The 27,792-nt window shown below is 51.9% G+C and overlaps 1 protein-coding gene across 2 annotated transcripts in view; it reads left to right on the forward strand.

The window, feature by feature from the left end:
- Positions 1 to 27,792, forward strand: part of PDGFRB (platelet derived growth factor receptor beta) — a 77,513-nt gene that overhangs the window by 40,032 nt on the left and 9,689 nt on the right. For both annotated transcript variants that reach the window (XM_038772264.1, XM_038772263.1), the window contains exons 3-18: positions 5,973 to 6,043; positions 7,223 to 7,540; positions 9,348 to 9,614; positions 9,849 to 9,976; positions 10,219 to 10,393; positions 10,625 to 10,817; positions 12,721 to 12,836; positions 13,096 to 13,219; positions 16,760 to 16,968; positions 18,940 to 19,034; positions 20,380 to 20,512; positions 21,988 to 22,092; positions 24,138 to 24,248; positions 24,615 to 24,768; positions 25,930 to 26,090; positions 27,457 to 27,590. In XM_038772264.1, coding sequence (XP_038628192.1) covers positions 6,004 to 6,043; positions 7,223 to 7,540; positions 9,348 to 9,614; positions 9,849 to 9,976; positions 10,219 to 10,393; positions 10,625 to 10,817; positions 12,721 to 12,836; positions 13,096 to 13,219; positions 16,760 to 16,968; positions 18,940 to 19,034; positions 20,380 to 20,512; positions 21,988 to 22,092; positions 24,138 to 24,248; positions 24,615 to 24,768; positions 25,930 to 26,090; positions 27,457 to 27,590 — 2,463 coding nt within the window. In that variant the 5' untranslated portion in view covers positions 5,973 to 6,003. The remainder of the gene's footprint in view (positions 1 to 5,972; positions 6,044 to 7,222; positions 7,541 to 9,347; positions 9,615 to 9,848; positions 9,977 to 10,218; positions 10,394 to 10,624; positions 10,818 to 12,720; positions 12,837 to 13,095; positions 13,220 to 16,759; positions 16,969 to 18,939; positions 19,035 to 20,379; positions 20,513 to 21,987; positions 22,093 to 24,137; positions 24,249 to 24,614; positions 24,769 to 25,929; positions 26,091 to 27,456; positions 27,591 to 27,792) is intronic.

The raw sequence follows: 27,792 nt of genomic DNA on the forward strand, positions 1-27,792 counted from the left end.
AGCTAGGGGCTCTTCAGAGAGGAGAGGGGCCAGGGGAGGGGAAAGAAACCTTTAAAATGGAGAAAGCTTGAGAAATGAGTGGAGAGAACTGAGGGGAGAAATGAGAGAGAGGGAGTGAGAGAGAGGGAGTGAGAGAAAGGGAAAGAGGGAGAGAGAGAGTGCAGTACAGGAGAGGAGAAGAGAGCTGAGGCAGAGAGTTGCCGAGGAGAAAGAAGGGTGCTTGTTTTCTGACAGAACACACCATAAGCACTTGATATATACTATTGATCGATTGATTGACAGAACCTGTTTATCAGTCTGTCTCTGAGGCCAAGCTGTCCTCTAAAGAGGAACAGCTGGGGACCTGGGAGAGACAGACAGACAGAGACAGAGATGGAGGCAGAGAGAGTGTCCAGTCAGCCTAAGACTCTGGAAGGAAGGGGCCAGCCTGCCCACAGCTTTATTAAAAGGGTTAGGACCTGGGTTCTAATCCTGACTCTGCCACTTATCTACTGTATGACTTTGGGCAAGTCACTTAACTTTTCTGGGCCTCCTACTTAGACTGTGAGCCCAGTGTGGGACCTCACTATCTCGTATCCACCCCAGCACTTAGTACAGTGCCTGTCACATAGTAAATGCTCAATAAATGTTATCATTATTATTAATAAAAACAGCTCTGAGGATGAGACTGACTGTAGTGACCTGACTGCCCAGGCTCTTTAGAATTGGGCTTTTCCCTCTCGGAGGGGATTGAATTGTGATTAGTTTTTTTTAAATGGCATTTATTAAGCGCTTACTATGCGCAAAGCACTGTTCTAAGCGCTGGGGAGGTTACAAGGTGATCAGGTTGTCCCACGGGGGGCTCACAGTCTTAATCCCCATTTTACAGATGAGGGAACTGAGGCCCAGAGAAGTTAAGTGACTTGCCCAAAGACACACAGCTGACAGGTGGCGGAGCCGGGATTTGAACCCATGACCTCTGACTCCAAAGCCCGGGCTCTTTCCACTGAGCCACACTGCTTCTGTAATTAATTCATTTTCAAGCATCCCAGAGTTATAACAATATAGCTCTAACCAAGAAAAAGTTGCCTGGCTCCCCCAATTCTTCCTTTCCCTCTCCCCCTTTCTTCATTTTCTCCATCCCAGTGTGTCTTTGTCTCATTTCCCTGCTTTCCCTATCCAACCTGCCATCCTCTGCTCCCTCTCTCCATCTCAACCTCTCCCTCTTCCTTGCCTCATTCCTTTCTCCATCTTTCTCCATCCTCTTTCCTTCAGGCTTCCTTCACCTCCCCTGCCCATCCTCCCCCACTCCCCTTTCTCAGCTCTCTCTTTCTGGAGAGGAATTCTGTCTCCGAGAGAGTGGAACAGTGAAACTCACTGGGAAGAAAGTTGCTGAATAAGTCATTGACCTGGCAGGATCTCCTGGTAAATGAAATCTTTCCAGCCCCAGCCAGAGAATAACAAAAACATCTGAGGCTGGGACATCATGTGGAAACGATCTCCGCCACCATGTTGGAGGCCATGTTGGCAGCCATGTGGGCTGCTCATGTGGACTGGGGAAAACAAGGACAGTCTCGGGCCTCTTCCCAAGTCAGGGAGACTCCTGGGAAAAGGTGAGGGGCCTTGAAGCGTCCTGAAGCTACACTCCCTACTTCCAGCTCGCTCCCCCAAAACTTCACATTGCAAAAAGAAATATTTTATCTGCCCATCCCACTCTTTCCCCTCAGACTCTCTTTCCTTTACTCCGGGCCAGGCACACTGCTTCCTCACACTGGGGTAGGGCTGTTCCATCCTGGATTCTTAGGAAACAGATTCAAGTGACGCTATCCTTCATGATTAGCCCACAGGGACATGAGGGAAAGCCGTCATGTATCAAGATCAAAAGGTCTCTGAGTTCAAATCCCAGTTTCTTCATACTCTTCCTCTCCTGCCTCAGTTTCTCTGGGGGACTACACATCAATCAATCATTCAGGGGTACTTACTGAGCACTTACTGGGCATAGAGCACTGCACTAGAATTGGTAGGTATGATCCCTGCCCACAGAGGGCTTACAGTCTACAAGGGGAGATAGAGATTGAAATAAATTACAGATAGTAATTAATTAATTAATGATGGCATTTATTAAGCGCTTACTATGTGCAAAGCACTGTTCTAAGCACTGGGGAGGTTACAAGGTGATCAGGTTGTCCCACGGGGGGCTCACAGTCTTAATCCCCATTTTACAGATGAGGTAACTGAGGCACAGAGAAGTTAAGTGACTTGCCCAAAGTCACACAGCTGACAATTGGCGGAGCCGGGTTGTGAGCCCATGACCTCTGACTCCAAAGCCCATGCTCTTTCCACTGAGCCACGCTGCTTCTAGTAGAGTACAGTACTTCTGTACTCTATTACTTCCAGTACTCTAGTACACTGTACTTCTAGTAGAGTACAGTAGAGTATTATGTGATGTACATAAGTGATGTGGGACTGAGATGAGTATCAGAGCGCTTAAGGAGTTCATAGCTAAGTGCATAGGTGATGGTCCAGAGTGGTGACAGGCCTGAATTAGGGATGGCTGAACAATAATAATAATAATAACTGTCGTATTTGTTAAGCACTTACTATGTTCCAGGCACTGTACTAAGTGCCGGGGTGGATACAAGCAAATCAGGTTGGACAGAGTCTCTGTCCCACATGGGGCCCACAGTCTCAATCCCCATTTTACAGATGAGGTGACTGAGACACAGAGAAATGAAGTGACTTGCCCAAGGCCACCTAGTAGACAAGTGGTGGAGCCAGGATTAGAATCCATGACCTTCTTACTCCCAAGCCTGTGCTCTATCCACTACGCCACGCTGCTTCCCCAAGGGTGAGTTCCTGGAGGACAGCACCCCAGGGGGAAGCAGAATGCTTCGTTTGCTTTGTGATGGAAGAAGAGCAGTTGGGGGTGACCCTCCCCTGTTGGGTGGGGGGCTGATGGAAAAACTGCTCTGCAGCCAGGGCCCTTGGAGGCCTCTCCCCTAAACAGACTCAGTAGCTGTGTGCCCTGGGCAGGAGAACCAGTCAAGGCTGGCTGATCTCTCCCCTGCCTCTTCACTCACCCTCTTCAATACCTGTTGTCTGGGCTTTGGGGTGGGGGTGGAGAAAATCCCTAGTCACTAAATTTCTCTGGGCTTCAGATTCCTCATCTGTAGGATGGGGATAAAATGCCTCGCTCTTGGACTCGGGGCCTCCTGTGGAACAGCAACTGACTCCGGTTGGCTTATCTACCCCAGCGCCTAACAAACAATAACAAACATTATCATTATTGTTGTTGTTGTTATTTTGGTTATTGTTATTATGGTTTGGGTTTCAGGGCTGTTTGGGTCCCACTGAGAAGGTTCAGGATGTGTCAGTAATGGGGATGGAGAAGGGGGAGATTTAATGGTGAAACTTCCAGGCTGGAAGTTTCGCCAGGCTCCCACCTCAGCCCCTGGGGTCTGGGAGGACCCCTCCCTCCCACCCACTCCGGGGCCCTGGGGGTCTTGTACGTGATTGTATGTGACCAGCAATCCCAGGTGGCTGCCTTTGAAATCAAATCCCAGGCCCTGCCTGGAAGGGTCTTTTCATCCCCCTGCCAGCAGACAGGACCTAGCCCACTTCCTGGTAGTGAGTTCCAGTGAAATTAAGCTCTGGTAGTGAATTAAGTGCTTAGTACAGTGCTCTGCACATAGTGAGCGCTCAATAAATACCACCGATTGATTGATTATGGCTGACAGCTGATGGAGACCATGGAGACGTAGTCTCTGGGCACTTTAAACCCAAGTTAGATTTTCACCAACTGCGGTGGGCCCTGTGTGGAGGCAGGGGAACAGAAGAGATGGCCTCCCAACAACTTGCCCTGTCAGAATTTGGGGTTCCTTTTCTCAAAGTCACATTGGAACTGAAAGAGTGCTCCCCAGTGCCATTTCAGCTCAATGCTCACCAGCACCTATGTCCCCCAGAGTCTCTCAGCTTCCCCAATGCCCCTCAGGACCTCCCGACAGCCCCCAGTGCCCCTCAGCACCTTCTAGCTGTCCCCAGTGCCCTTCAGCTTCCTGCAACGCTCATTGGCACCTCCAAGCAACCCCAGTGCCCCCCCAACCCCTCATAATGCCCCTCAGCACCTTCCAGCAGTCCCCAGAGCCCTCCAGTTCCCCAAAATGCTCTTCAGCACCAGCCAGTGACTCTAAGCACCCCACAGCGGCCCCCAGGATCCTCTCAGATCCCATCAATGCCCATCAGCACTCCCAGAGGCCCTGAGGCTCCCCAGAGGCCCTTGGCATCCCAAGTGCCGCCCATTACCCAATACCAGCACCTCCCAGCATCCCCCAGTACCTCCAGAGCCTCCCAATGCCCACCAGCACTGCCCAGTTCCTCCACCCCTCCCTCCGGTGCCTACCCAAATAAAAATAATTAATAATTTTAGTATTTGTTAAGACCTGACAGTACACCAAACACTGTTCTAAGCACTGGGGTAAATACAAGGTAATCAGGTTGTCCCACATGGGGCTCACAGTCTTAATCTCCATTTTAAGGATAAGGTAATTGAGGCCCAGAGAACTTAAGTGACTTGCCCAAGGTCACACAGCAGACTAGTGGCAGAGCCGGGATTAGGACCCACGTCCTCTGATTCCCAAGTCTGTGCTCTCGCCACTAGAGCACACTACTTCCACTATCACCCAGCAGCCCCCGGGATCCCAACAGGCCTCTTTAAAACACGTGTTTCATTTCAAATATCCAGGAACTTGGAATGGTGAAGGAGGGTGGACCTGAACGGAATGAACCTCGCTGATTCTGGGATGTGATGAAAACCAGAGTTCCTCCCCAGGCTCACCCCTTCCTTCTCCCCAGCCTGAGCGGGTGCCCCTGCCCCTCACTCCTCCTCATCCCACCCTCTCGGTCCCCCAGAGGGGCAGGGAGACAGTGGACCAGTGACGGGAGGGAGGGAGGGCGGGAGGGAGTGGCTCGGCCTAGCCTATCCTCCGGGGAGTTCCCCCATCATCCTGTTTCCAACCAGCCTTTCTCCCTCTTGTCTTTCTTTCCCAGGACTGGCTGGGCCCCTTGTTTCCTGCTCTGTTTCCCTTGGCGCTGCAGGAGCTGTTTGGATGCTCCAAGCATCACCCCTCCCCTGCAGCCCCCTTCCCCCTCCCTCCCCCACAGCTCCAGCCCTTTTATTTCACTTTCCCAAATATTTGTCCTGGCAGACATGGGCCTGGGGTTTGAGCTGTTGTTTTTGGGAGAAATGATCCAGACTGAGGCTGGTGTGTGCTGGAGGATGAGGGTGCTGCCGGGAAGCGGGTGGGGAATGGGGTAGAGAGCAGGGGGCATGGGGCAGATTGCAGGGCAGGGGAAAGAGCACAGAGAAGGGAACACAAAGCACAGTGTAGGAGCAGAGGGCACAGGGCAGGGAGAATGGGACGGGGGCACGGACCAGGCCATGGCACCAGGAAAGAGGCAGGCACAGGAGCCTGGCAGGCTATACACATAGGAGTGGAGAACAGTGAGAAGGGAGGAGGGGAAGACTAGGGGCAGAAGGATAAAGCCAGCTTGAGTTGAAGCTAGATGTCTTCATGCTCAGCCCAACCAACAGTTTCACTGGCTGGGCCAGTCCAGGCCAGCTAACTGTGGGTCAGAGGAGACCACTGGGGGGAAAGAGTGGGGGCTCGGGGGAAACCTTTGTCCATTCTGACCTTAAATGGTCATTGTGCCAGTGATGGGGTGGAGCTGACCTGTCTGCATAGCCAGATGACAGAAGAGGGTGGGAGCAGTTCCTCCGTCCTCTCAGGAGCTGGTTTGCCCACTGGGCCGCCAGAGGCCAAAGCCCCTGCTGGTTTGGTCCAATTAAGGAGACAAGAGGGAGTGCAAGAAGCAGGGAATAGATGAGATGTGGCACTCCGTCGAGCTCCCACCGCCCAGTCGGCCACTCTTGGGGCTGGAGGTCTGGACCCGGAGAGGTGGGGAAGGTGGCACTGAGCTTGATTTTTTTCCAACAGGCCCCATCCAAGACTGAAGCAGAGAGACACCATGCTCGGCCCTGATCGGAAGATGTTCCCAGTCCCCACAGGTACAGGATGGCTGGGCTGCAGCTGGGGAGACAGGGAGGCCGGGAGGACCCAGGGAAAGGTGGGAAAGGAAAGGGATGGCAGCAACGACAATGGCAAGATGTCCAGAAGACTATGCAAATGATTCTGGAAGGCTCGCCCTTAAAGCCTACCCCCTCCCTCGCTCTTAGGGTGACCTAAGGCCTCGGTCTGAAAATAGGTCTGTGATTCCTGACGTACATTCCAGCCCTTCCCATGGGCCACACAAGGTTCGGCCTCCCTGCTCCCCGGCCCTTCTCTGACACTGCATGACACACAGGCAGGAGGAGAGAGTGTGTCGGGGGAACGGGGTGAGGGGGAAGCTTCAGTGACAGGTGGAGTGGGTCCCTCTGGTAACCTGAGGCAAGAGGCCCTTTCTTCTTAATCCTTGAAGCTATCCCTCTCTGAATCTAAATTTACTCTGCCCTACCAGTTGGAGTGCAGAATTGGGGTACAGATTAATGGACCTAAAAGAGGAGGCAGGGCCACTTTATGGCATTCTCCCTCCCTCCCTCCTCACCCCATCCTCAGTCCTCAGCCTCCCTGCTCTGGAACTGCCTGGGAAAGCCAAAGGATCTTTCAGGTGACTAGGCAGGAAGGCAAGCCTAGTGAAGAGACGACAGGAAGTGACATAGGAAGCAATGCAGGAAAATGGAGGGCTGGGTATTGCTTCCTAAGGATTTCCTGGCAGTGGCCTGTTGTTGTGTGCCACAGAACAGCTCTGCTGGCCACCCTCTACTTTCCAGTCCGTGGACTATCAGGGTCTCCCCCAGCCTCAACTCCCTTTAGTCCGTTCCTGTTAACCCTTGCCCAAAAGGGAGAAGGGGAAAACATCCATCAGCCCTTGCTTCCCCTTAGGAGTAGGTCAAGGTTTGGTGGGGAGGAAGAAGCAGCTAATGGCTGAAGGGAGGTCTAGGGGTTCCCCTTGGATGTCAATGACCAGTGTTTTCTTAGCCTCTGAAAGAAATTCTAGTGAGGATGTGGCTAGGTGGCTTTTGCTTTGTTTTGTTTCTTTCTGGAGGTTACCACAGAATCTCTCATCTCAGGAGGACTCTCCCTTCCGCCTCCCCTTCCATCCCCTGCTTTCTCCCTCCCTCCCAATTCCCGGCTGAACCTTCTCCTCTCCCCGCACCAACTCTAACGGGCTTCCAACTCTCTCCAAGGTGGATGTTGGTTGTTGCTTCTGCTGCTATCGCCACTGCTCCCAAGCAGCTGGGGTCTGGTTATCACTCCTGGGGACCCTGAGATCATCCTCAACATGTCCAGCACCTTCTCTCTGACCTGTTCAGGGGCCGAGGCCCCGGTGGCGTGGGAACGCGGGTCGCAGCTCCTGCCTGCTCCCCCATCCATCCGCCAGGACGATGGCACCTTTGTCAGCACCTTAACTCTGGAGAACGTCACGGGCCTGGACAGCGGCGAATACGCCTGCTCCCAGGGACTGGAACCTGCCATCAAACGGCGAGTCTATGTCTTTGTGCCAGGTAAGAAGCAGCCAGGAGTTCAGCAGACACTCGGCCAGCCCCTCCAGTCTACCCCAAAACCTCAGTGGACACTCAGCCAGCCCTCCCAGGCTCCATCAGGAGCTCAGCCAAGACTCAGCCAGCCCTTCTCTCAATGCCCCGTGCCACTGGGGTGTGGGCTTCTGAGGTCTCAGTCTCATGGTTCAGTCTCATTTCTGCCCAAACTCCAGATTGTGATTCAAACTTAGCTTTCAATCCCCAAAACCTGAAATCATATTGCAAAATGGGGTTGGGTTTTAATTTAACATTTTCACTGCCCAGATGGACTTTCAAATCGTCCCAAATTTTTCTGGAGTCAACTGAGCACAAGTGGGGATGCGTTCTTTCAGTCATATTCATTGAGCACTTACTGTGTGCAGAGCACTGTACTAAGCCTTTGGAGAGTGCAATACAACAATAAACAGACATAGTCCCTGCCTACAACGACGCATTGTCAGAGTATGCACGGCTTAGCGTCAGCCTGGATTTTGGAATCCAGTCCCTGGCTGGCATGGCCAGTTTTAGATGCATCAAAAATGGTCTGTTTCTCAGGGAGGGTTTACTTTTTCCCATCACCTTGTAGGAGACGGGAGTTTCCTGAGTAACTGGCACAAATGTGTGGGTGCCAGCACGGTTCTCGGTCTAATGGAGAACCTGCAACCTCCTCCCCTCCGCTGCCAAAACCTTGTCTTGGAGCCGTTTGTGTTTGGATTGCCTCTAGAATCTGGTACCTAAACCCAGCCAGGCTGTTTTCACTTTGCAGAGAGCAGGAATGTTTGGCATTCATTTAGCCATTTGTGTCATCTGCAAACTCTGGAAAGTGGAAATATTATGGAAGAAATGTATTTGAGGGCAGAGATCATGTTTTCTAACTTTGGACTCACCCAGTAAATCAGTGGTCACCTTTGAGAGCTTACTGTGTGCAAAGCTCTGTACTAAGTGCTGGGGGTGTACAGTAATCCATCAATGGTATTTATGAAGCACTTACTGTGTGCAGAGTACTGTACTAAGTGCTAGGGAGAGTACAGTACAACAGAGTTCGTAGGAACGATCCTGGCCTAGAAGGAGCTTACAGTGTAGTGGAGCACTTAGTACAGTGCTACTACTACTGATTGTTGATTACCATACAGATTGGTGATGTATGTGAATCATGGAAATAAAATAAAAGCTCAAATAAATCAAAGCTAAAATGAGACCTGAAACTTTTGAAGTAGAAACCTAATTTTAACCAGAATTTTGAAGACGAATAAAAGCTGATAATTACCCATTAAGATATACAGACCCCAGCTCCACAAACTAGGTACTAGGCACTTGGGGTTTATTCAACCCCAAAACCTGACCTCAAAGAAGCTGTCAAATCAGGGGATACAAAAGAGAATAATTGCTATGTGACCTTGGGTGAGTAGGTTCCCCTCTCTGGACTTAGTTAACCCATTTGTACAGTGGGGTTAAATAAGATAATGGAAATGAAAGGACTTTGAGATCTTTATAAGAAAGGTGCCAGGCAAATACAAGGTGTTATTATTGTTGTTATTGTAATTATCGTCATTATGGTGAGGATCTCCATGCTTCTGGAGGAGTGGGGTCTGAAGACAGAAAGGGAGGGGAGGCAGCTTGATGGGCAGAGATGGGGATCCAGGGAGGAAGTGGGGTGCTTGGATTGAGGAAAGGAGAGGGAACAGCAGCCAGAAGTCCACCCTGGTCAATACTACCTCCCCCAAGTCCAAGCTCCCTACTGAATATGGCCCCAATGACCCCCCCGCCCACTCCTCTTGCTCCCTCTGTCCAGACCCTTCTCTCGTTTTCCTCCCCACCATTCTGGAGGATCTGTTCATCTTCCTGGCTGGAGATGGAGAGGCCACCATCCCGTGCCGGGTGACGGATCCCAGCCTCGTGGTCACCCTATATGAGAAGAAGGTGGATATCCCACTGCCTGTCCCCTACGATCCCCATCGCGGCTTTACGGGCCTCTTCGAGGACAAGACCTACATCTGCAGGGCCACCGTCGGCGACAGGGAGGTGGACTCGGATACCTACTACATCTATCGGATCCAAGGTGAGGTGTTCCGGCCTGCCTTCCCTTATCCCTTGCCCCACCCTTCCCTCCACGCCTCCAGATCTCCTACCCCACCCCTCCTCCCAACCCACCGGCCTCCCAATCTTCCACTCTGCCCTGGTGGTCCCTGTGGATGGGGCTCAGATGCCCGAACCCCGCCCCGCCCGCTCCATCCAGCCTCCATGAGCCGAAGGGACTCTGGGGTCCGGCTCACCGCCCTCTTCGCCCCCACAGTGTCCACCATCAATGTGTCCATGAGTGCGGTCCAGACCGTGGTGCGGCAGGGGGAGAACATCACAGTCATGTGCACTGCCAGGGGGAGCGAGGTCATCAACTTTGACTGGGCTTATCCCCGGAAGGAGGTGAGTGACCAGGCCCAATGGGTGGCATGGAGCCCCTTGTGGGCTCTTGGATTGTGGCCTATGGGTGGAGCCTGAGGGATAGTACCATGGGTCAGAATAAACAGGCCCGCAGCTTAATTTCTCTCAGGCTCCAGGTGTGTAGGTTTGGGTGACAGGTTGAGTTAACTGTCCCAGTGGGCCGCTGACCTTGGCCCGGGCCAAACCCCACCCCAGCAGCCCACCTGGCCCTTCCCTCCCTGCAGAGCGGGCGGCCGGTCAACCTCGTGACGGACTTCCTGTCAGGGACGGCCTACGACATCCGCTCCATCCTGCACATCCCTAGCGCCGAGCTGGGGGACTCGGGCACCTACATCTGCAACGTCTCCGAGGGCTATGGCGACCACAGAGACGTGAAAGAGATCAACATCACTGTGGTTGGTGGGTACCCCCAGACAGCCCACATCCTGCTTCCTCTCTGCTCCTCCAACCATCACGCCAAGGCTTCCCGGGGAGGGGGAGAGAGCGGTGCCTGCCCATCTGACTTCTCACCAGCCCAAGTGGCCTGAGAGCCATATACCTAAGCTTCCCTGGGGCTGGGGGACGGAACAGTGGGGAAGGGGCAGGGCATATGAAGGGCAGCAATGAACCCACCACCTTGCCCCCCTCCAGCACAGGGCTTCACGCGTCTGCACACGGAGCTGGGCAGCACAGAGTTTGCTGAGCTGCACAAGAGCTGCGAGTTGCAGGTGCAGGTGGAGGCCTATCCGCAGCCCACCATCCTGTGGCTCAAAGACAACAAGACCCTCAGCCAGGGCAACACCAACGAGATTTCCATCTCCACTAGGAACCTGTCGGAAACCAGGTGAATGGCCTTGCTCCTGCCCAGTTCTGGGGAGCCAGAGCGAGACCCTGCAGAGGCGGGAGGTAGGGAGAGATGGCGGGAGCAGAACCCTGTACTAAACACTTGAGAGAGTAAAACAGAAGTGAGGGGTACAATTCCTGGCCTCGCTGTGCAGAGCACTGTACTAAGTGCTTGGGAAGTACAAGTTGGCAACATATAGAGACGGTCCCTACCCAACAATAGGCTCACAGTCTACAAGGAGGGAAACAGCTAGATTATTTTCAAAGAGCGGGAGGAGGAGAAGCAGTAAAAGATAAAGCTAAAAGTGACAAGAGTATTACAAGATGAATAAATAAGGGAGTAAGCAGAGTATACAGAACAAAGATTGGGATGAATGTACTTAAATGCGAATGGTGGCCGATTCGACCTCAGATAATGGAAATTCCTGATGGAAGGCTTCCTAGAGAAGGGGACTTCAGAAGACCTAGAAAGATGAGGAGAGCATTGATCTGCTGAATTTGAAGTTGGGGGGAACTTCAGGCAGGGATGAGAGAAGGAGCAAGGAACCGAACTTGGGAGAGTTGAGAGAAAGGCACAGAAAGAAGGTGAGCTCAACAGGAGCGACTAGTGCAAGTTGGTTAGTCTTAGGTGAAAAGAGGTGATGGAAGGAGAGTGAGGGTGGGTGGAAACTTAAAGCCAAACAGCCAGGGATGTCTATTTGATGCGAAGGGAACTCGGTAGCTGTTGGAAGTTTTTCAGGTGGGGAGAGGCATATGGTGGCTGAGTGATGCTTCAGATGATCTAGGCAGGGGAGAGTAAAACAGAAGAATGATGCACTAGTCCCATTGAGAACAACTCGAACCAGGATGGGGTCATTTGGAGCCAGGGGAAAAGACAGCTTTATGAAATATTGTGGAGGAAAAAGGGCAGGATTGAGTTTCAGAACAACAAGGGTTTGAGGATTCCACTGTGGTTGAGTGGGCTTCTGGGACAGGAAGGAAGGTCAACAGTGAAGGAAACATGAGGAGAAGAAATGGGTTAAGAGGGAAGATAAGGCGTTCAGTTTTAGCAATGCTGAATCTGGAGTTCTGGTGGGAGTCAGTGAGGAGAAGCCCCAGAGGCCGGGAGAAATGCCAGAACTGTGATAGGGGCCAGCCAGTTACAGCTAGGAAGCAGCATGGCTCAGTGGAAATAACACAGGCCTTCGAGTCAGAGGATCTGGGTTCTAATTCTGACTCCATCATATACTGCTGTGTGACCTCGGGCAAGTCACTTAACTTCTCTGTGTCTCAGTTCCCTCATTTGCAAAATGGGGATTCAGACCCTTTTCTTCCTTTTAGACTGTGAACCACAGTGGGTCCTGATTATCTTGTGCTTAGTGCAGTGCTTGGTATATAATACGTGCTTAACAAATATCACAATTACCTGCTAGCCTTCCACAAAGAGGGAGCAGCTGAAGCCAAGGGAGTAAGTGTGTAGGATGAAGAGAGCACAGGGAAGATACAGTTGATTGATAAGCACAAAGGAAAAAAAAGAAAACTGATTGGTACACATTTACATCCTCCTGCCCAGTGCTTTCATTCCTGCAAAGGCCCTTCCATTTTGGCCCTCACACCTGCTAGAGTCTACAACCCCACCTAAACCTTCCATCCCTCACCCTTTCTCATCCCCGTGACCCTTCATTCACCAGACACACCCTCCTTCTAGACTGTAAACTCACTGTGGGCAGGGAACTTGACTCCCAACTTTGTTACATTGTACTCTATGAAGCGCTTAGTACTGTTTTCTGCACACAGCAAGTGATCAATAATTATGAGTGATTAGCTGTTCACCTACCTGGGTACCTCGCCCTTCCTCCGAGGGTCCCAGACCCTGGACCCCTGGCTCAGCTTTGCTTCTGACGCCGGGCTGGGTTCATCTCCAGGTATGAATCGACCCTGACCCTGGTGCGGGTGAAGGTGAACGAGGGCGGCCACTACACCCTGCGAGCTTTCCACGATGATGATGTCCAGGAATTCTCCTTTCACCTGCAGATCAACGGTGAGGCCTGAGGGCAGCCCCAGCCCATCCATCCCCACCCCACCTTCCCCGGGCTCCCTGGGCCCCCAATATTTCCCCTCCGGGCCCTTCCCCACTCTACACTAACCTTCCCTGGGCCCCAAACTTCCCCTTCCTCCCAATCCCAACCTCCCAGTCACACCAGATTCATGGAGTGGGGGCAGACAGGCGGGAATGTCCCCTACTCGTCATCCCCATGGTGACGCTGTCCTTCCTCCTCCTCCTCCTCGCCCCTGAGCAGTGCCAGCCAAGGTGGTGGAGCTTACCGAGAGCCACCCCAACAGCGGCGAGCAGATCCTGACGTGTCGCTCCCAGGGAATGCCCCAGCCCCAAGTCACCTGGTTCACCTGCAGCGACTTCAAGAGGTCAGGATGGCCCCTCCCCCGGGGGGCAGGGGGGAAGCTGGAACTTGGGGAAAAGGCAACTGGGAGAAGGCCCCCCCTGCACCCCTGATCTCAAAGGGACCAGTAGGCAGCTAACGGCTCAATCCCCGCTTCTGGCCAAGATGTACCCCCTTCCTTTAAACTCTCCAAGTTAGAGTAATAATAATAATAATAATGATGGCATTTATTAAGTGCTTACTATGTGCAAAGCACTGTTCCAAGCGCTGGGGAGGTTACAAGGTGATCAGGTTGTCCCACGGGGGGGGCTCACAGTCTTCATCCCCATTTTTGCAGATGAGGTAACTGAGGCCCAGAGAAGTGAAGTGACTTGCCCAAAGTCACACAGCTGACAGTTGGCGGAGCCGGGATTTGAACTCATGATCTCTGACTCCAAAGCCCAGGCTCTTTCCGCCGAGCCACGCTGCTTCTCTGAGTGATCGGGTCTGGGGTCTCCTGGCCTAGCTGGAAGCTCTTTCTTGTGTGAAACGGAAATGCTTCCTGCTGCTGCTGTTGCCTCTTGAAGCCGATCTCAGACATCTGGGTCTCAGATGTTTCCCTCCTTCCCTCCCTCTGGGGCTGGAGAACATACGGGTCTTTGACCGCTCAGGTCAGTCACCCTAGCAGGAATGCCTCAGCCGCTTATGGGAAAACAAAAACGGGGACCCGGACTGGAGTCAGGAAATCCCTCTGCTGGCTTGAGGCTAGCATGGGACTTGGCCTGGAGAACGACCTTACCTGACCTGTCTTGGACCGGGCCTGGCTCAGGCTGAACCCAACAAGGGCGCGGCCCATACCACGCCCAACGCTTGTTTTTCTTTGGGTTGAATTCAGCATTCCCTGTGGGAAGGAGGGGTGCAGAGGCCGTCTCGTTGGCTCCTAGCATATGTTCGGTTGCCCCGAGGGCTGCTGGGATTTCAAGTCTTGGACTGCGAGCCCCATGTGGGACAGGGACTGTATCCAACCAGACTAGCTTATATTCATTCAAATGTATTTACTGAGCACTTACTGTGTTCAAAGCACTGTAGCCGAGCAGTGCCAGCACATAATACAATGCCTGGCACATTCATTCATTCAATCGTATTTATTGAGCGCTTACTTTGTGCAGAGCACTGGACTAAGCGCTTGGGAAGTACAAGTTGGCAACATATAGAGACAGTCCCTACCCAACAGCAGGCTCACAGTCTAGAAGTCTTAACACGTGCCATTAAAAAAGGTCCCAAGAGTGACAAGTTGGCAGTGGGTTGGTAGCACCGAAACTACTGCTCCCAGTTGTCTGGTCAGCCAAGCAGGTGGGGGGGTGGGGTGGGGTGGGGTGTGTGTACGTGCACAAGCACAATATCCCAGTCCTAGCCCTAAATCTGAAAGAGAGGAGGCTCAGGGCAGCAGATCAAATGGGCAGTGGGTGGCTGAGGATTCCTGAAAAATTGAGTGGAGAAAGGACCCAGCTGGCTAAAGGGAGGAGAGAAGTTAGGGCAATCGTGTGGGAGGTCAAAAGCACCTTTGCTGCCTCATCAGGGATGGATAACACTCAATTAGTCAGTGATCTCTAATGAGCTCCTACTGAGTGCGGAGCCCTGGACCAAACACATGGGAGAGCTCAGCTGAGCAGTGAACAATACTCACAGAATTAACTGAGCCTCTGGTATTAACTGAGCCTGGAGCCTCAGTGGAAGTGTTAGGGGAACAAGCATCTGTGTGAATTTAGGGTTGATGTGGGGAGAGCAGGGAAACAGGGACACAGAACAGTACAGTGGTGGCAATGTGAGCCTGTTGTTGGATAGACACCATCTCTATATGTTGCCAACTTGTACTTCCCAAGCGCTTAGTACAGTGTTCTGCACACAGTAAGCTCTCAATAAATACTTTTGAATGAATGAATGAATCAAGCAGGAACCCCGGGAGGAAGGAAAGGAGACTTCAGGGGACTGGTTAAAAAGAATGTGGGAACTGGCCCCTTCAGGATCCCCTCTCCCCCAGCACCTGCTTGTGCTTCCCTGTATTTCCAGATAGTAATCACAGTGGAGGACATGCTTACCCTTAGCAGAGTTGAACCTGGACTAAATACCCTTCTCTGATCCTACAGCAGAAGCCCGAGTGTTTGAAGACCTGCGTGCCTTTAGATTGACAAGTCATGGTCTTGAAACACTAAATGCGAATAACTGCTGTGTTAATATGGGTAATTTCAGGCCATCCTCCCGGCTGGGGAAAGTTCTTAGGGGAAAGTGTAGCGAAACATACACTCCGGAATTTCAGGCCATCCTCCTAGCTGGGGAAATTCTTAGGAGAAAGTAGCGAAACATACACTCGGGAATTTCAGGCCATCCTTCTAGCTGGGGAAAGAGTACTTAGGAGAAGGTGTAGCGAAACATACACTCCGGAATGTGTGGGCCACTGAATTTCTCTGCTTGGAAGCTCTGCCCTCTGGTGGGGTTGGCTGGACGCCTCCCTGGATGCCAGAAAATGAAGATGCTCTAAGCAGAAGGTGGAAAGAAACACCAGAGTACCAATATCATAGACCTCTTACACATCCTTCACAAAGCTTCTTCGGGAAGAAGCGGAATGATCAGAGAGCTTGGGCCATGTGAGGTTCCTCTGGGAAGACTTCCTGGAGGAGGAGGAGGAGGTCAGTTTTTGGAGCATCTGGAAAGGGAGAGAGCTGGTTTGATGTAAGTGTTGGGAGTGGGCAACTGAGGCAGGGGGAATGGCACTCGCAAAGGCGATCGAATGACTCTTGGGTCAGCCCGGGCTACTGGCCTAGGGTTCCAGCTACTGGGGCGCCCCATCAGCAGAGCTTACTCATCTATTCATTCATTCATTCAATCATATTTATTGAGCGCTTACTGTGTGCAGAGCACTGTACCAAGCGCTTGGGAAGTACAAGTTGGCAACATATAGAGACGGTCCCTACCCAACAACCGGCTCACAGTCTAGAAGGGGGAGACAGACAACAAAACAAAACATATTAACAAAATAAAATAAATAGAATAAATATGTACAAGTAAAATAAATAGAGTAATACATCTGTACAAACATATATACAGGTGCTGTGGGGAGGGGAAGGAGGTAAGGTGGGGGCTCAGTCTGGGAAGGCCTCCTGGAGGAGGTGAGCTCTCAGGAGGGCTTTGAATCTAAGAGCTCTGATGGTGGCAGCAGCTGTGGAAAGATAAGGACCCCTGAGAGAGCCATTTCACCCCCTGTTTTCTGGTCAGTGGCTTCAGGGGTGGGGTTACAGAAGGGCAGGCTACCCTTCTAGACTGTGAGCCCACTGTTGGGTAGGGACCATCTCTAGATGTTGCCAACTTGTACTTCCCAAGCGCTTAATACAGTGCTCTGCACACAGTAAGCACTCAATACGATTGAATGAATATGTTGGGGCCCCTGGGAGAGAGTCGCAGTGTGGGGACAGTCTTTCTGGCCAGAGTGGTGGCCCCCCGTCCAGGGTGGGGTCGGCCCTGGAACAAGGGTATCGGGAGGAGCGGAGGGATGGGGAGCTGACTGTCAGGACTGTCATTCCCGGAGCAGATGCCCCCGTGACGTGCAGCCCACCCTCCTGGGGAACAGCTCTGAGGAGGTCCAGCTGGAGACCAACGTGACCTACCTGGAGGATGAGAAGGTGTTTGAAGTTCTGAGTGCCCTCCGCCTGCGTCACGTGGACCAGCCCTTGTCCGTCAGTTGCACCGCCAGCAACCTGCTGGACACCAACACCCAGGAGGTCACTGTTGTCCCTCACAGTGAGTCCGGCAGGCTTCAGCCCCAACCCCTGGGAGTACCCTAGCTTCTGGTCTCCACCCTGCACACCCCCAGCCCCCAGAAGATGAGGCTGGGATACTGCGAGGTCCCCCCCTCCCCATTCCCCACCTTCCCAGTCCTCAGTTTCCCACCCTTTCCCGGTCCTTGGCACTCCGCTGCTGCCCCGCTCCCAACCATCACTCAAACCCACACAGCACAGACATAATTACTCAATCTATCAATGGTATTCACTTAGCACTTACCTTACTCAGAGCACTGTACTTAGCGCTTGGGAGGGTACAATACAATAGAATTGGTGAGCATGATCTGGAGAATCATGGAGAAGCAACGTGGAAAGAGCCCGGGCTTTGGAGTCAGAGGTCAGGGGTTCTAATCTCCGTTCCACCAATTGTCAGCTGTGTGACTTTGGGCAAGTCACTTAACTTCTCCCGGCCTCAGTTCCCTCATCTGTAAAATGGGGGTTAAGACTGTGAGCACCCTGTGGGACAACCTGATCACCTTGTAACCTCCCCAGTGCTTAGAACAGTGCTTTGTACATAGTAAGTGCTTTATAAATGCCTTTATTATTGTCATTATTATTATTATGATCTCTCCGCTGCCCACAAGGAACTTACAGTCTGCATAAGGGCTCCCAGATTCCCCTTGGGACATAAGCGGGTTCCCTCCCACCCCCACAGAGGGGGTGGCCACAGGCATAGGCTGAGGGCTTCGGGGGGCTGCATCCAAATTTAAGTACTACTTCACTTGCATTCCACACCAGGTCCCCCTCACGGGGTTTGAAAGCTGCCAATTGTCCCAAGAGCAATTGTACAAAAGCATCGTCATGAGGTGGAGGTGGAGAAAGGAGTGTGTGTGTGTTGGAGACTCTGTGTTCAACTCGGCCTAGGGAATTGTTAATGTACAGGAAAGACTGATTTATTTTTACAGTTGAGTGGTACGACACCAACCCCCTCCGGCAAAAAACCGGGTCTTTAGTGTGCAGACGGCTATGTAAGCTTTCAGCCCCCAAAGTACAATTGTTTCAGTGCTCCGTTTCAGATAAACAGTGTTCTTCATATACTTGATTGGTTTTTTTTTTAAGGGGGTTAGCGACTTGCTTTGGCCCACCCACCTGCTGTAGTGCCTGATAAGGGACAGGGAGAGATGGGAAGACCCAGGCACACTCAATCAGTCCATCAATAATTATAAGAACAATAATGATGGCATTTATTAAGCACTTACTATGTGCAAAGCACTGTTCTAAGCACTGGGGAGGTTACAAGGTGAGGTTACAAGGTGATCAGGTTGTCCCACAGGGGGCTCACAGTCTTAATCCCCTTTTTAATAATAATAATAATGGCATTTATTAAGCACTTACTATGTGCAAAGCACTGTTCTAAGCGCTGGAATGAAGTAACTGAGGCACAGAGAAGTTAAGTTGCCCAAAGTCACACAGCTGACAATTGGCAGAAGCTGGATTTGAACCCATGACCTCTGACTCCAAAGCCCGGGCTCTTTCCATTGAGCCACGCTGCTTCTGTAAATAGATCAATCAGTAGTATTTATTGAGCACTTTCTGTGTGCTAAGACTGTCCTAAGTGTTTGGGAGAGTACAATATAACACTGCTGGTAGATACATTCCCTGCCCACAAAGAGCTTACAGTCTAGAGGGGGAGACAGCTATTTATATAAATAAATAAATTACAGATATGTACCTTCTCTGTCTCCCCCTTCTAGACTGTGAGCCCACTGTTGGGTAGGGACTGTCTCTATATGTTGCCAACTTGTACTTCCCACGTGCTTAGTACAGTGCTCTGCACACAGTAAGCGCTCAATAAATACGATTGATTGATTGATTGATTGATTGAGGGGCAGATGAAGGGTGAAAATCCAAGGGCAAGGGCGACCCAGAAGGGAGCGGGAAATGGGGGCATAGCAGGGGAAGGCCCAGCCTGCCTGTTCTCTGCTTCCAGCTCTGCCCTTTAAGGTGGTGGTAATCTCAGCCATCCTGGCCTTGGTGGTCCTCACCGTCATCTCCCTGGTGATCCTGATCGTGCTGTGGCAGAAGGTAAGTACCAGCTCTGAGACTGTGCCCTCGGGGACACAGTCCTTAAGTGAGTCAGGGCTACACGCTTTGGCCAAGCAGGGCCTGCACTGTTAAACTACCTTCGCTGAAGTCAGCAACTATTCACTGAGGACCTGAGGGGGCCCGGCACCGAACCGGGTGCCCAGGGGCCCAGAGAAAGATCGGACTCAGCCATCCCTGTTCATGTATTTCCATCTGCTGTGCATCTAATAGTGTCACTGTCAGGGTATACTGAACACCTGCTGTCCACAGACATTGTACTAAACAAAAGATATGATTTGTACCCTTGAGGAGCTTACTATCTAATGGGGAGACAGGCGGTCAGAGATGATATACGTACAGTGGGGACCAGAGGGAAAACATAGATTTAACTGGCAACCGCAAAAGGAAGTAAAGAATAAATAAATGAACCAATATATACACATGTGTGCTAAGGGGGATTGAAGGGATGACTTGAGAGGGGAGTAGGGGGGAGAAGCAGCTTGGCTCAGTGGAAAGAGCACGGGCTTGAGAGTCAGAGGTCATGGGTTCAAATCCCGGCTCTGCCAACTGTCAGCTGTGTGACTTTGGGCAAGTCACTTAACTTCTCCGGGCCTCAGTTCCGTCATCTGTAAAATGGGGATTAAGACTGTGAGCCCCAGGTGGGACAACCTGATCTCTCTGTATCCTCCCCAGCACTTAGAACAGTGCTTTGCATATAGTAAGCATTTTATAAATGCCGTTATTATTATTATTATTAGGGGCTGCCTGGAGAAGGCTGCCTGGAGGAAGTTACCTTGGGAGAGAGTGGAGAGGGATGTGGACTGACAGATTTAGGAGGGGAGAGAAGATAGGGGAGAGGGGAGAGAGTCCCACCACAGGTAAGGGTGGGTGTGATGGAGTGGAGATGGGAGGGGAGACCCAGCCAGCTGGGAGGTTAGGGTGGGAAGAGCAAGAACTTTGAATTGAGGCAGAGCAGGAGAGAGCAGTTAGTTAATGGTAAAAGACCCAAGTATTCCCCCATCCCCACTTCTGCTGGCTCAGACTTGGTGGTAGAGAAGGAGTCCTTGACCCAGGCTCTGACTGACCCCAGGAAAAGTTCAGGGCCTCATGCAGAGCTGAAGTCCCTCCTTCTCCAGGGAGCCCAGCCCTGGACTAGCCTTCACCCAGGGACCCTGGGATCATGACCTGCCCTCCTGAGGCCCCTGTCCTGTCAACGCCGCTGACCATCCCCATGAAATGGAGGGGCCCTTGGCCCTTCACACACCAGTCTGGAGCTCCCTCCCTTCCTTTCCTCATCCCTCCTCTTGGACCTCCCCATCACCAACCCAGCACCTTCTCTCCCCAGAAACCGCGCTACGAGATCCGCTGGAAGGTGATCGAGTCGGTCAGCTCGGACGGCCATGAGTACATCTACGTGGACCCCATGCAGCTCCCTTATGACTCCACCTGGGAGCTCCCCCGGCATCAGCTCATTCTGGGTAATGAGGCCGGCCCCTCCCGTCCACCCCCTCTTTTCCCGCATTCCTGCCTCTCACGCCTCTGGAATTCACAAGGACCCCAGAGTCCTTCCTACCTCCTTTCCCTCCACCCACCCCTCCTCCTGCTGACCCGTCCAACCTTCTCCCAAGGGGTTAGAGAGAAGAAGGTGATGGGGGACAGGAGGCCCGTGGTTCTGAAGCTTCCTGAAATCTGGGATTCATTTTTTTCATTCATTCATTCAGTCATATTTACTGAACGCTTATTGTGTGCAGAGCACTGTACTAAGCACTTGGGAAGTAAAGTTGGTGACATATAGAGATGGTCCCTACCCAACAATGGGCTCACAATCTAGAAGGGGGAGACAAATGACGAAACAAAACATGGGGACAGGTGTCAAGTCATCAGAATAAATAGAATTAAAGCTAAATGAACATCATTAACTAAATAGAATAGTAAATATGTACAAGGAAAATAAATAGAGTAATAAATCTGTACATACATATATACAGGTGCTGTGAGGAGGGGAAGGAGGTAGGGCAGCGGGGGGGGGGGGGATGGGGAGGAGGAGAGGATAAAGGGGGCTCAGTCTGGGAGGCCGTGAACTTCACCCTCCAGTGAGGAGTTAGACAGGAATCTTGGGAAGAGCAGAGTTAGAGCTGGTCTAATTCACCTGGGGGCCTACTAATGACACATAGTTGGCCCTGCTGGCCCCACACAGAGAAGGCCACTGTTTTAGACTCAATTTTATATCCGGTTGCTCGTACCTCTGACCTCAAGGTTGCCCCAAAGTCACAGCTTGGGAGTAAGGATGGGTAGACCTCGAGAAGAGAGGGCTGAGGGGAGGCTCAGCAAAAAGCCTTAATATTTCTGCAGCGATATTGTATGTAGATTTTTAGGGCTAGAGTCAGACCTAGGGGAAACCCTGCCCCAGAGACAGAGGGATGGACTGGATGATCTTTGGATAGTCAGTCAAAAGTGCTGAGTGCTTACTGTGTGCAGAGCACTGTACTAAGCACTTGGGAGATACAATATAACAATATAACAGACACATTCCCTCCCCACAATGAGCTTACAGTCTAGAGGGGACTGGATAGCCCACCCAATCTGAAGTTCTGTGATTTGGTGATAATCAGGGGGCTGGGAGGCCATGGGAGGTGTAAGGGGGGTTGGAATCTCCTCTTCTGATGTTCTTTAATAGGAGAGGGTCTGGTCTGCATGGAGCCAGGGTCATGGACCAGATGAGGCCTCTCCGTGCACGGCCCGGGGAGTTTGAACTAGAGGGCAGGGAAGCTCTTGATCTGGGCTCTCCCCTCCTGGCCGCCCTTAGTTGGCATAGCTGTGCCCTGACATAGGACCTGAGGGGTCCCCCCGCTCAGAGCTCCATTCGCCTGCCCGCCCCCACCCCCGGATGCCAGACTGCTTATCCAGGGATGGAGTGAGCAGGGGCTCAGAGGCCTTCCTCATATCCCTACAGGCCGCACGCTGGGCTCCGGGGCCTTTGGACGAGTGGTGGAGGCCACGGCGCATGGCCTGACCCACTCCCAGTCGACGATGAAAGTGGCCGTCAAGATGCTGAAATGTGAGCCTTTCTCCTCCTCCATCTATCCTCTGTCCCGCTCTCCCTGGCTCACCCTGGCTTGGGATTTGGGGAGCTGTGGGGCCCTCTGGCACAGGACTGTGATGGTCATTTTAATGCCTGCAGCATAACATTCCCTCCAAAACAATCTCCCTCCTGCTTTGCACTCATCCTCTGCTGCTTCTGTGCCCTCCGCAGCACTATACCGGACAGTGCCATGGGGCCCGGCTGGGCTCTGACCCCCATCCTCCTGCCACATGTCCTTACCCCGCTTGGAGCCAAGGTACCATGTCTGCCCATCCAGACGGGGTGTGCCTCTGACAGGGGATGGCTGTGCTCCTGGAGGCTGGGGGAAAATTGGAGAGACCAAAAATCCCTAAACATTTTCCTGGGGAGCTTTCTCCCCATTAATAATAATAATGATGGCATTTATTAAGCACTTACTATGTGCACAGCACTGTTCTAAGCGCTGGGGTGGTTACACGGTGATCAGGGTGTCCCACGGGGGGCTCACAGTCTTAATCCGCATTTTACAGATGAGGGAACGGAAGCACAGAGAAGTGAAGTGACTTGCCCAAAGTCACACAGCTGACAATTGGTGGAGCCGGGGTTTGAACCCATGACCTCTGACTCCAAAGTCTGTGCTCTTTCCACAGAGCCACGCTGCTTCTCTTGAGTCCCAAAACCGGACTATGACTGGAGGGCCCCTTTCTCTCCCACCTCCCCTCCCTACTCCTCAATCAATCAATAGTATTTACTGAGTGTTCTGTGTACAGGACACCATACTAAGCACTAAGTACCATAGTTAAAGACACAATCTCTACCCCCAAGAAGCTTATAACACAGTGTGGGAGATAGACACAAAATCAAGTACACATCAGGGGAAAAGAGAATGAGAAGACCAATACGTGGCTCCATAGTGAGTGTTTAAATGGTAGAGGGTATGTGGATCTAGAGATACAGAATCGCCACGTGTGAGTTGTTTGTTCAATCGTATTTCATTCAATTGTATTTATTGAGCGCTTACCGTGTACAGAGCATTGTACTAAGCACTTGAGCACTGTACTAAGCTCTTGAGTTGGGAGTGGGTAAGTGCAGAGGTGGCAAAACAGTGCTGAGGTGAGAGTTGGGAGGACGTGACAGAGGGAGAAGAAAAATTAATCAGGGAAAACCTGGTGGAGGTGGGATTACAGAAGGTTTTGAAGATGGAGAGAGCTCTCCACCTGCTGCACCTCAGGTGGTTCTTCCCATTCCTTCCAAGGTAACCATACCTCTTAACCAATCAATTAATGGTCTTTACTGAACTCTTACTGTGTTCAGAGCACTGTAATAATAATAATTATGGCATTTGTTAAGCACTTATTACATATCAAAGTTCTAAGCACCGGGCTAGGTACAAGCTAATCAGGTCCCTATCCCACATGGGGCTCACAGCCTTAATCCCCATTTTACAGATGAGATAACTGAGGCATAGAGAAGTGAAATGACTTGCCCAAGGCCACACAGCATACATGTGTCAGAGCCAAAATTAGAACTCACATCATCTCTCAGGCCCGTGTTCTTCCAGTGAGGTGCTTAGGAGAGTATGTGATGACAGCAACATTAGACGTGATCCCTGCCATCAAAGTTAGTCCCCCAACTTTGACCACAGCTCTCCTTACATCCAAAACTTTCCTAAGATCCACCTTCTTCAAAAAGCCTTCCCCAATTAATTCTCTTCTCCAGAGTCCCAGCAAGCACCTGAGCACCTATATATGGCCCACAGTGGGTGTTCAGTGAATCCCACTATTGCTCGGAAGAAGTGAGCGGGCCTGGGGCCGGAGGGGAGGGAGGCCAGAACAGGGCAAGGAGGGAAGGTTCAGGCTGGTTCGTCGGGTCACATGGCAGAGACCCTCCTCTTCCTGCTCACCCTCATCCAAGAGCCAAGAGCATGAGGCTTCTGGCTAGGCCCAGCTCCTCCTGGGGAAGAAATACATCAGGGCCACAGGGGGAGAAGTGGGAAGAAGCCTCTGAGACAAAGAACTCCTCACCCTTATCCCTCTCCTCAGCCACGGCCAGGAGCAGTGAGAAGCAGGCCCTCATGTCCGAATTGAAGATAATGAGCCACCTGGGGCCCCACCTGAATATCGTCAACCTGCTGGGAGCCTGCACCAAAGGAGGTACCCGCTCCCTGCCCTCCCTTCCCACCCTCCCAGCTGGAATAATAATAATAATAATGATGGTATTTGTTAAGTGCTTACTATGTGCCAAGCACTGTTCTAAGCACTGGGGGAGATACAAGGTTATCAGGTTGTCCCACGGGGGGCTCACAGTCTTATTCCCCAGTTTACAGATGAGGGAACTGAGGCACAGAGAAGTCAAGTGAACCTCCCTTGCCCCCCCTTCCTCCCTGCCCCATCCGTGGTCATCCCAGAAGCCTTCCCAGGCCCCCTCAGCCTGAGGCAGGGACTTCCACCTTGAAGCCCCATCCTCCCAGACCCCAAGCCGTCCCTTCCAACGAGCCCCTCCGGCTTCTCCCCCATCAGGCCCCATTTACATCATCACGGAGTACTGTCGTTATGGCGACCTGGTGGACTACCTCCATCGCAACAAGCACACCTTCCTCCAGCACTGCTCCGAGAAGGCCCGGCGGGAGGCTGAGCTATACAGTAACGCTCCGCCTGAGTACCAGCTCTCCAGGTGACCCGCCCCGCCGCCCCGCCGGCGAGGGTGCCGAGAGGGAGGGAGGGCCGGGCCGGGTGGCTGAATCTGCTCTAGGCATCCCGCTTCTTTGGCTGTTGCTCGGCCCCTCTGGATGGATGGTGGAAACTTAAGGGGTTGATCCTGTACTGACCTCGGGGCATCCTAGGGGGAATCGAGTCCAGATAAAACCCAGGTAGGGAAGGCAAAGGGGCCCGGCCTGCTTCCAGGAGAGGAGAGGGAACCCGTAGGGTGATGCGGAAGGGGCAGGTTGGGGAGGAGCGAGACAACCCCTCAGGCCCAAAGACAATCTCCAAGGCCTGCCACTCCTGGGCTAAGAACTAGTAATAGTATTTATTAAGCACTTACTACGTGCAGAGCACTGTACTAATCTCTGGGAAAAATAGAGGTGGGAATTAGACATGGTTCCTGTCCCTCGGGGGGGTTCACCCTCTAAACACTAAGGGGAAAAAGCAGAGTCTTCCTGGGGTCCAGGGTGTGGGACACAAACAGCCCCAAAGATCCATTCATTCACTCATTCATTCAATCGTATTTATTGAGCGCTTACTGTGTGCAGAGCACTGTACTAAGCGCTTGGGAAGTACAAGTTGGCAACATATAGAGATGGTCTCTATCCAACAACGGGCTCACAGTCTAGAAGGGGGAGACGACAACAAAACAAAACATGTGGACAGGTGTCAAGTCATCAGAATAGAAATAAAGCCAGATGCACATCATTAAGAAAATAAATAGTAAATATGTACAAGTAAAATAAATAGAATGATAAATCTGTACATATATATACAGGTGCTGTGGGGAGGGGAAGGAAGTAGGGTGGGGGGATGAGGAGGAGAGGAAAAAGGGGGCTCAGTCTGGGAAGGCCTCTTGGAGGAGGTGAGCTCTCAATAGGCCTTTGAAGGGAGGAAGAGAGCTAGCTTGGCGGATGTGTGGAGGGAGGGCATTCCAGGCCAGGGGAAGGAGGGGATCCAACCTGAACCCCAGAGGGTGGGAGACGAGAGGGAATTTGGCCTGCCATCTACTGCTGATCCCTAGCCCTCCACTGGACAGTCAATCAGTCCCTGGCGGGGGGCGATGAGAGGGATGTCTCCTCCCAGCCCCGGCAGCTCCAATGACCCCCTCGCCCTCCTGTTGCCGCTGCAGCCCCACATCAGTGTCCTTGGAGAGCGACGGGGGCTACATGGACATGAGCAAGGATGACTCCGTGGACTATGTGCCCATGCTGAGCATGAAGGGGGACGTCAAGTATGCCGACCTCGAGACCTCCAACTACGTGACTGCCTATGACAGTTACAACCCTTCAGGTACCGGAGAGGACAGGGATGGGATGGGGAGCAGGGTGTGGGGGAAGGGGGGATGCAGCACCTCAGCCTGTGGGGGGGTGGAATGGGGTTGGGAGGACTTGCAAAAGAGACTGTGAGCCTGTTGTTAGGTAGGGATTGTCTCTATATGTTGCCAAGTTGTACTTCCCAAGCGCTTAGTCCAGTGCTCTGCACACTGTAAGCGCTTGATACATATGATTGAATTGACTGAAAAGGAGAGCAAAGTTAATATGTGTTGTTTTGTTGTCTGTCTCCCCCTTCTAGACTGTGAGCCCACTATTGGGTAGGGACCGTCTCTATATGTTACCAACTTGTACTTCCCAAGTGCTTAGTACAGTGCTCTGTGCACAGCGCTCAATAAATACAATTGAATGAATGATGAATGAAGGGCAGGGGTAGGGGAAGAACCCAGTGCCCTTGGCAATTCCTGACATCCTTGGAGGGAGCTTGTTAGGGAGAGGTTACCAGATCGGAGAATCTAGTGGAAAGGACACAGGCCTTAGAGCCGGGAGACCCAGGTTCTAATCCTGGTTCTGTCACTTGCCTGTTGAATGACCTTGAGCTAGTTGCTTGACTATTCTGGTCTTCAGTTTCCTCATCTGTAAAATGGGGACTCAGTATCTGTTCTCCCTCCCTCTTAGACTGCGTGCGCTCTAGGAGATGGGGACAGTGTCTGGTCTCATCAACCTGTGCCTGCCCCAGTGCCTATTATAGTGCTATTCCTATAATAATAACAATAATAATGGCATTTATTAAGCGCTTACTATATGCAGAGCACTGTTCTAAGCACTAGGGAGGTTGCAAGGTGATCAGGTTGTCCCACGGGGGGGCTCACAGTCTTCATCCCCATTTTACAGATGAGGTAACTGAGGCACAGAGAAGTTAAGTGACTAGTGAAAGCTTAAAAAATACCATGGTTTTTGCTGTAATTACTATTATTATTTTGGAGGGCATCAGCCAGAATTGCAGCAGGGAGGATTTAGATGAGACATCAAGACACATTAGGAGAGACAGGTGATGGCTGCCATCCTAGACTGGTGGGTTGATGCAGGGCAGGGAGGTTATGTTGCCAACTTGTACTTCCCAAGCGCTTAGTACAGTGCTCTGCACACAGTAAGGGCTCAATAAATACGATTGAATGAATGAATGAATGCGTTTTCCTCTCCTTTGGTGTCACTGCTAGAGGAGGTTGCGGAGGCCGGTTAAATGCACTCTGGCTTAGAGGCAGGGGAATGGGCTAGCTAACCTCTGGGGGTCCCTTGTAGACTGAGGAATCTACCCATGGGGAGGGGGCTAGGGTTAGTAGTCATGTCTACAGTGGTCCCTGTTTCCCTTCTCTCTCTCCCAGACCCCCATGGGCCAACTCCTGAGAGGACCTTCAGGGCCACGCTGGTCAATGACTCTCCCCTCCTCAGCTACATGGATCTAGTGGGCTTTAGTTACCAAGTGGCCAATGGCATGGAATTCCTCGCCTCCAAGAATGTAAGTGCCAAGTGGATTAGGCAGCAGGGCTGTCCAGTCCTCGTGGTTTCGCCCCTCATACGCAGCTCCCACATATTTATTCTATTTATTTTATTCTGTTAATATGTTCTGTCTTGTTGTCTGCCTCCCCCTTCTAGACTGTGAGCCCGCTGTTGGGTAGGGACCGTCTCTAGATGTTACCAACTTGTACTTCCCAAGCGCT

This window comes from Tachyglossus aculeatus, chromosome X1 (genome assembly GCF_015852505.1).
Source record: "Tachyglossus aculeatus isolate mTacAcu1 chromosome X1, mTacAcu1.pri, whole genome shotgun sequence".
Lineage (NCBI taxonomy): Eukaryota > Metazoa > Chordata > Mammalia > Monotremata > Tachyglossidae > Tachyglossus > Tachyglossus aculeatus.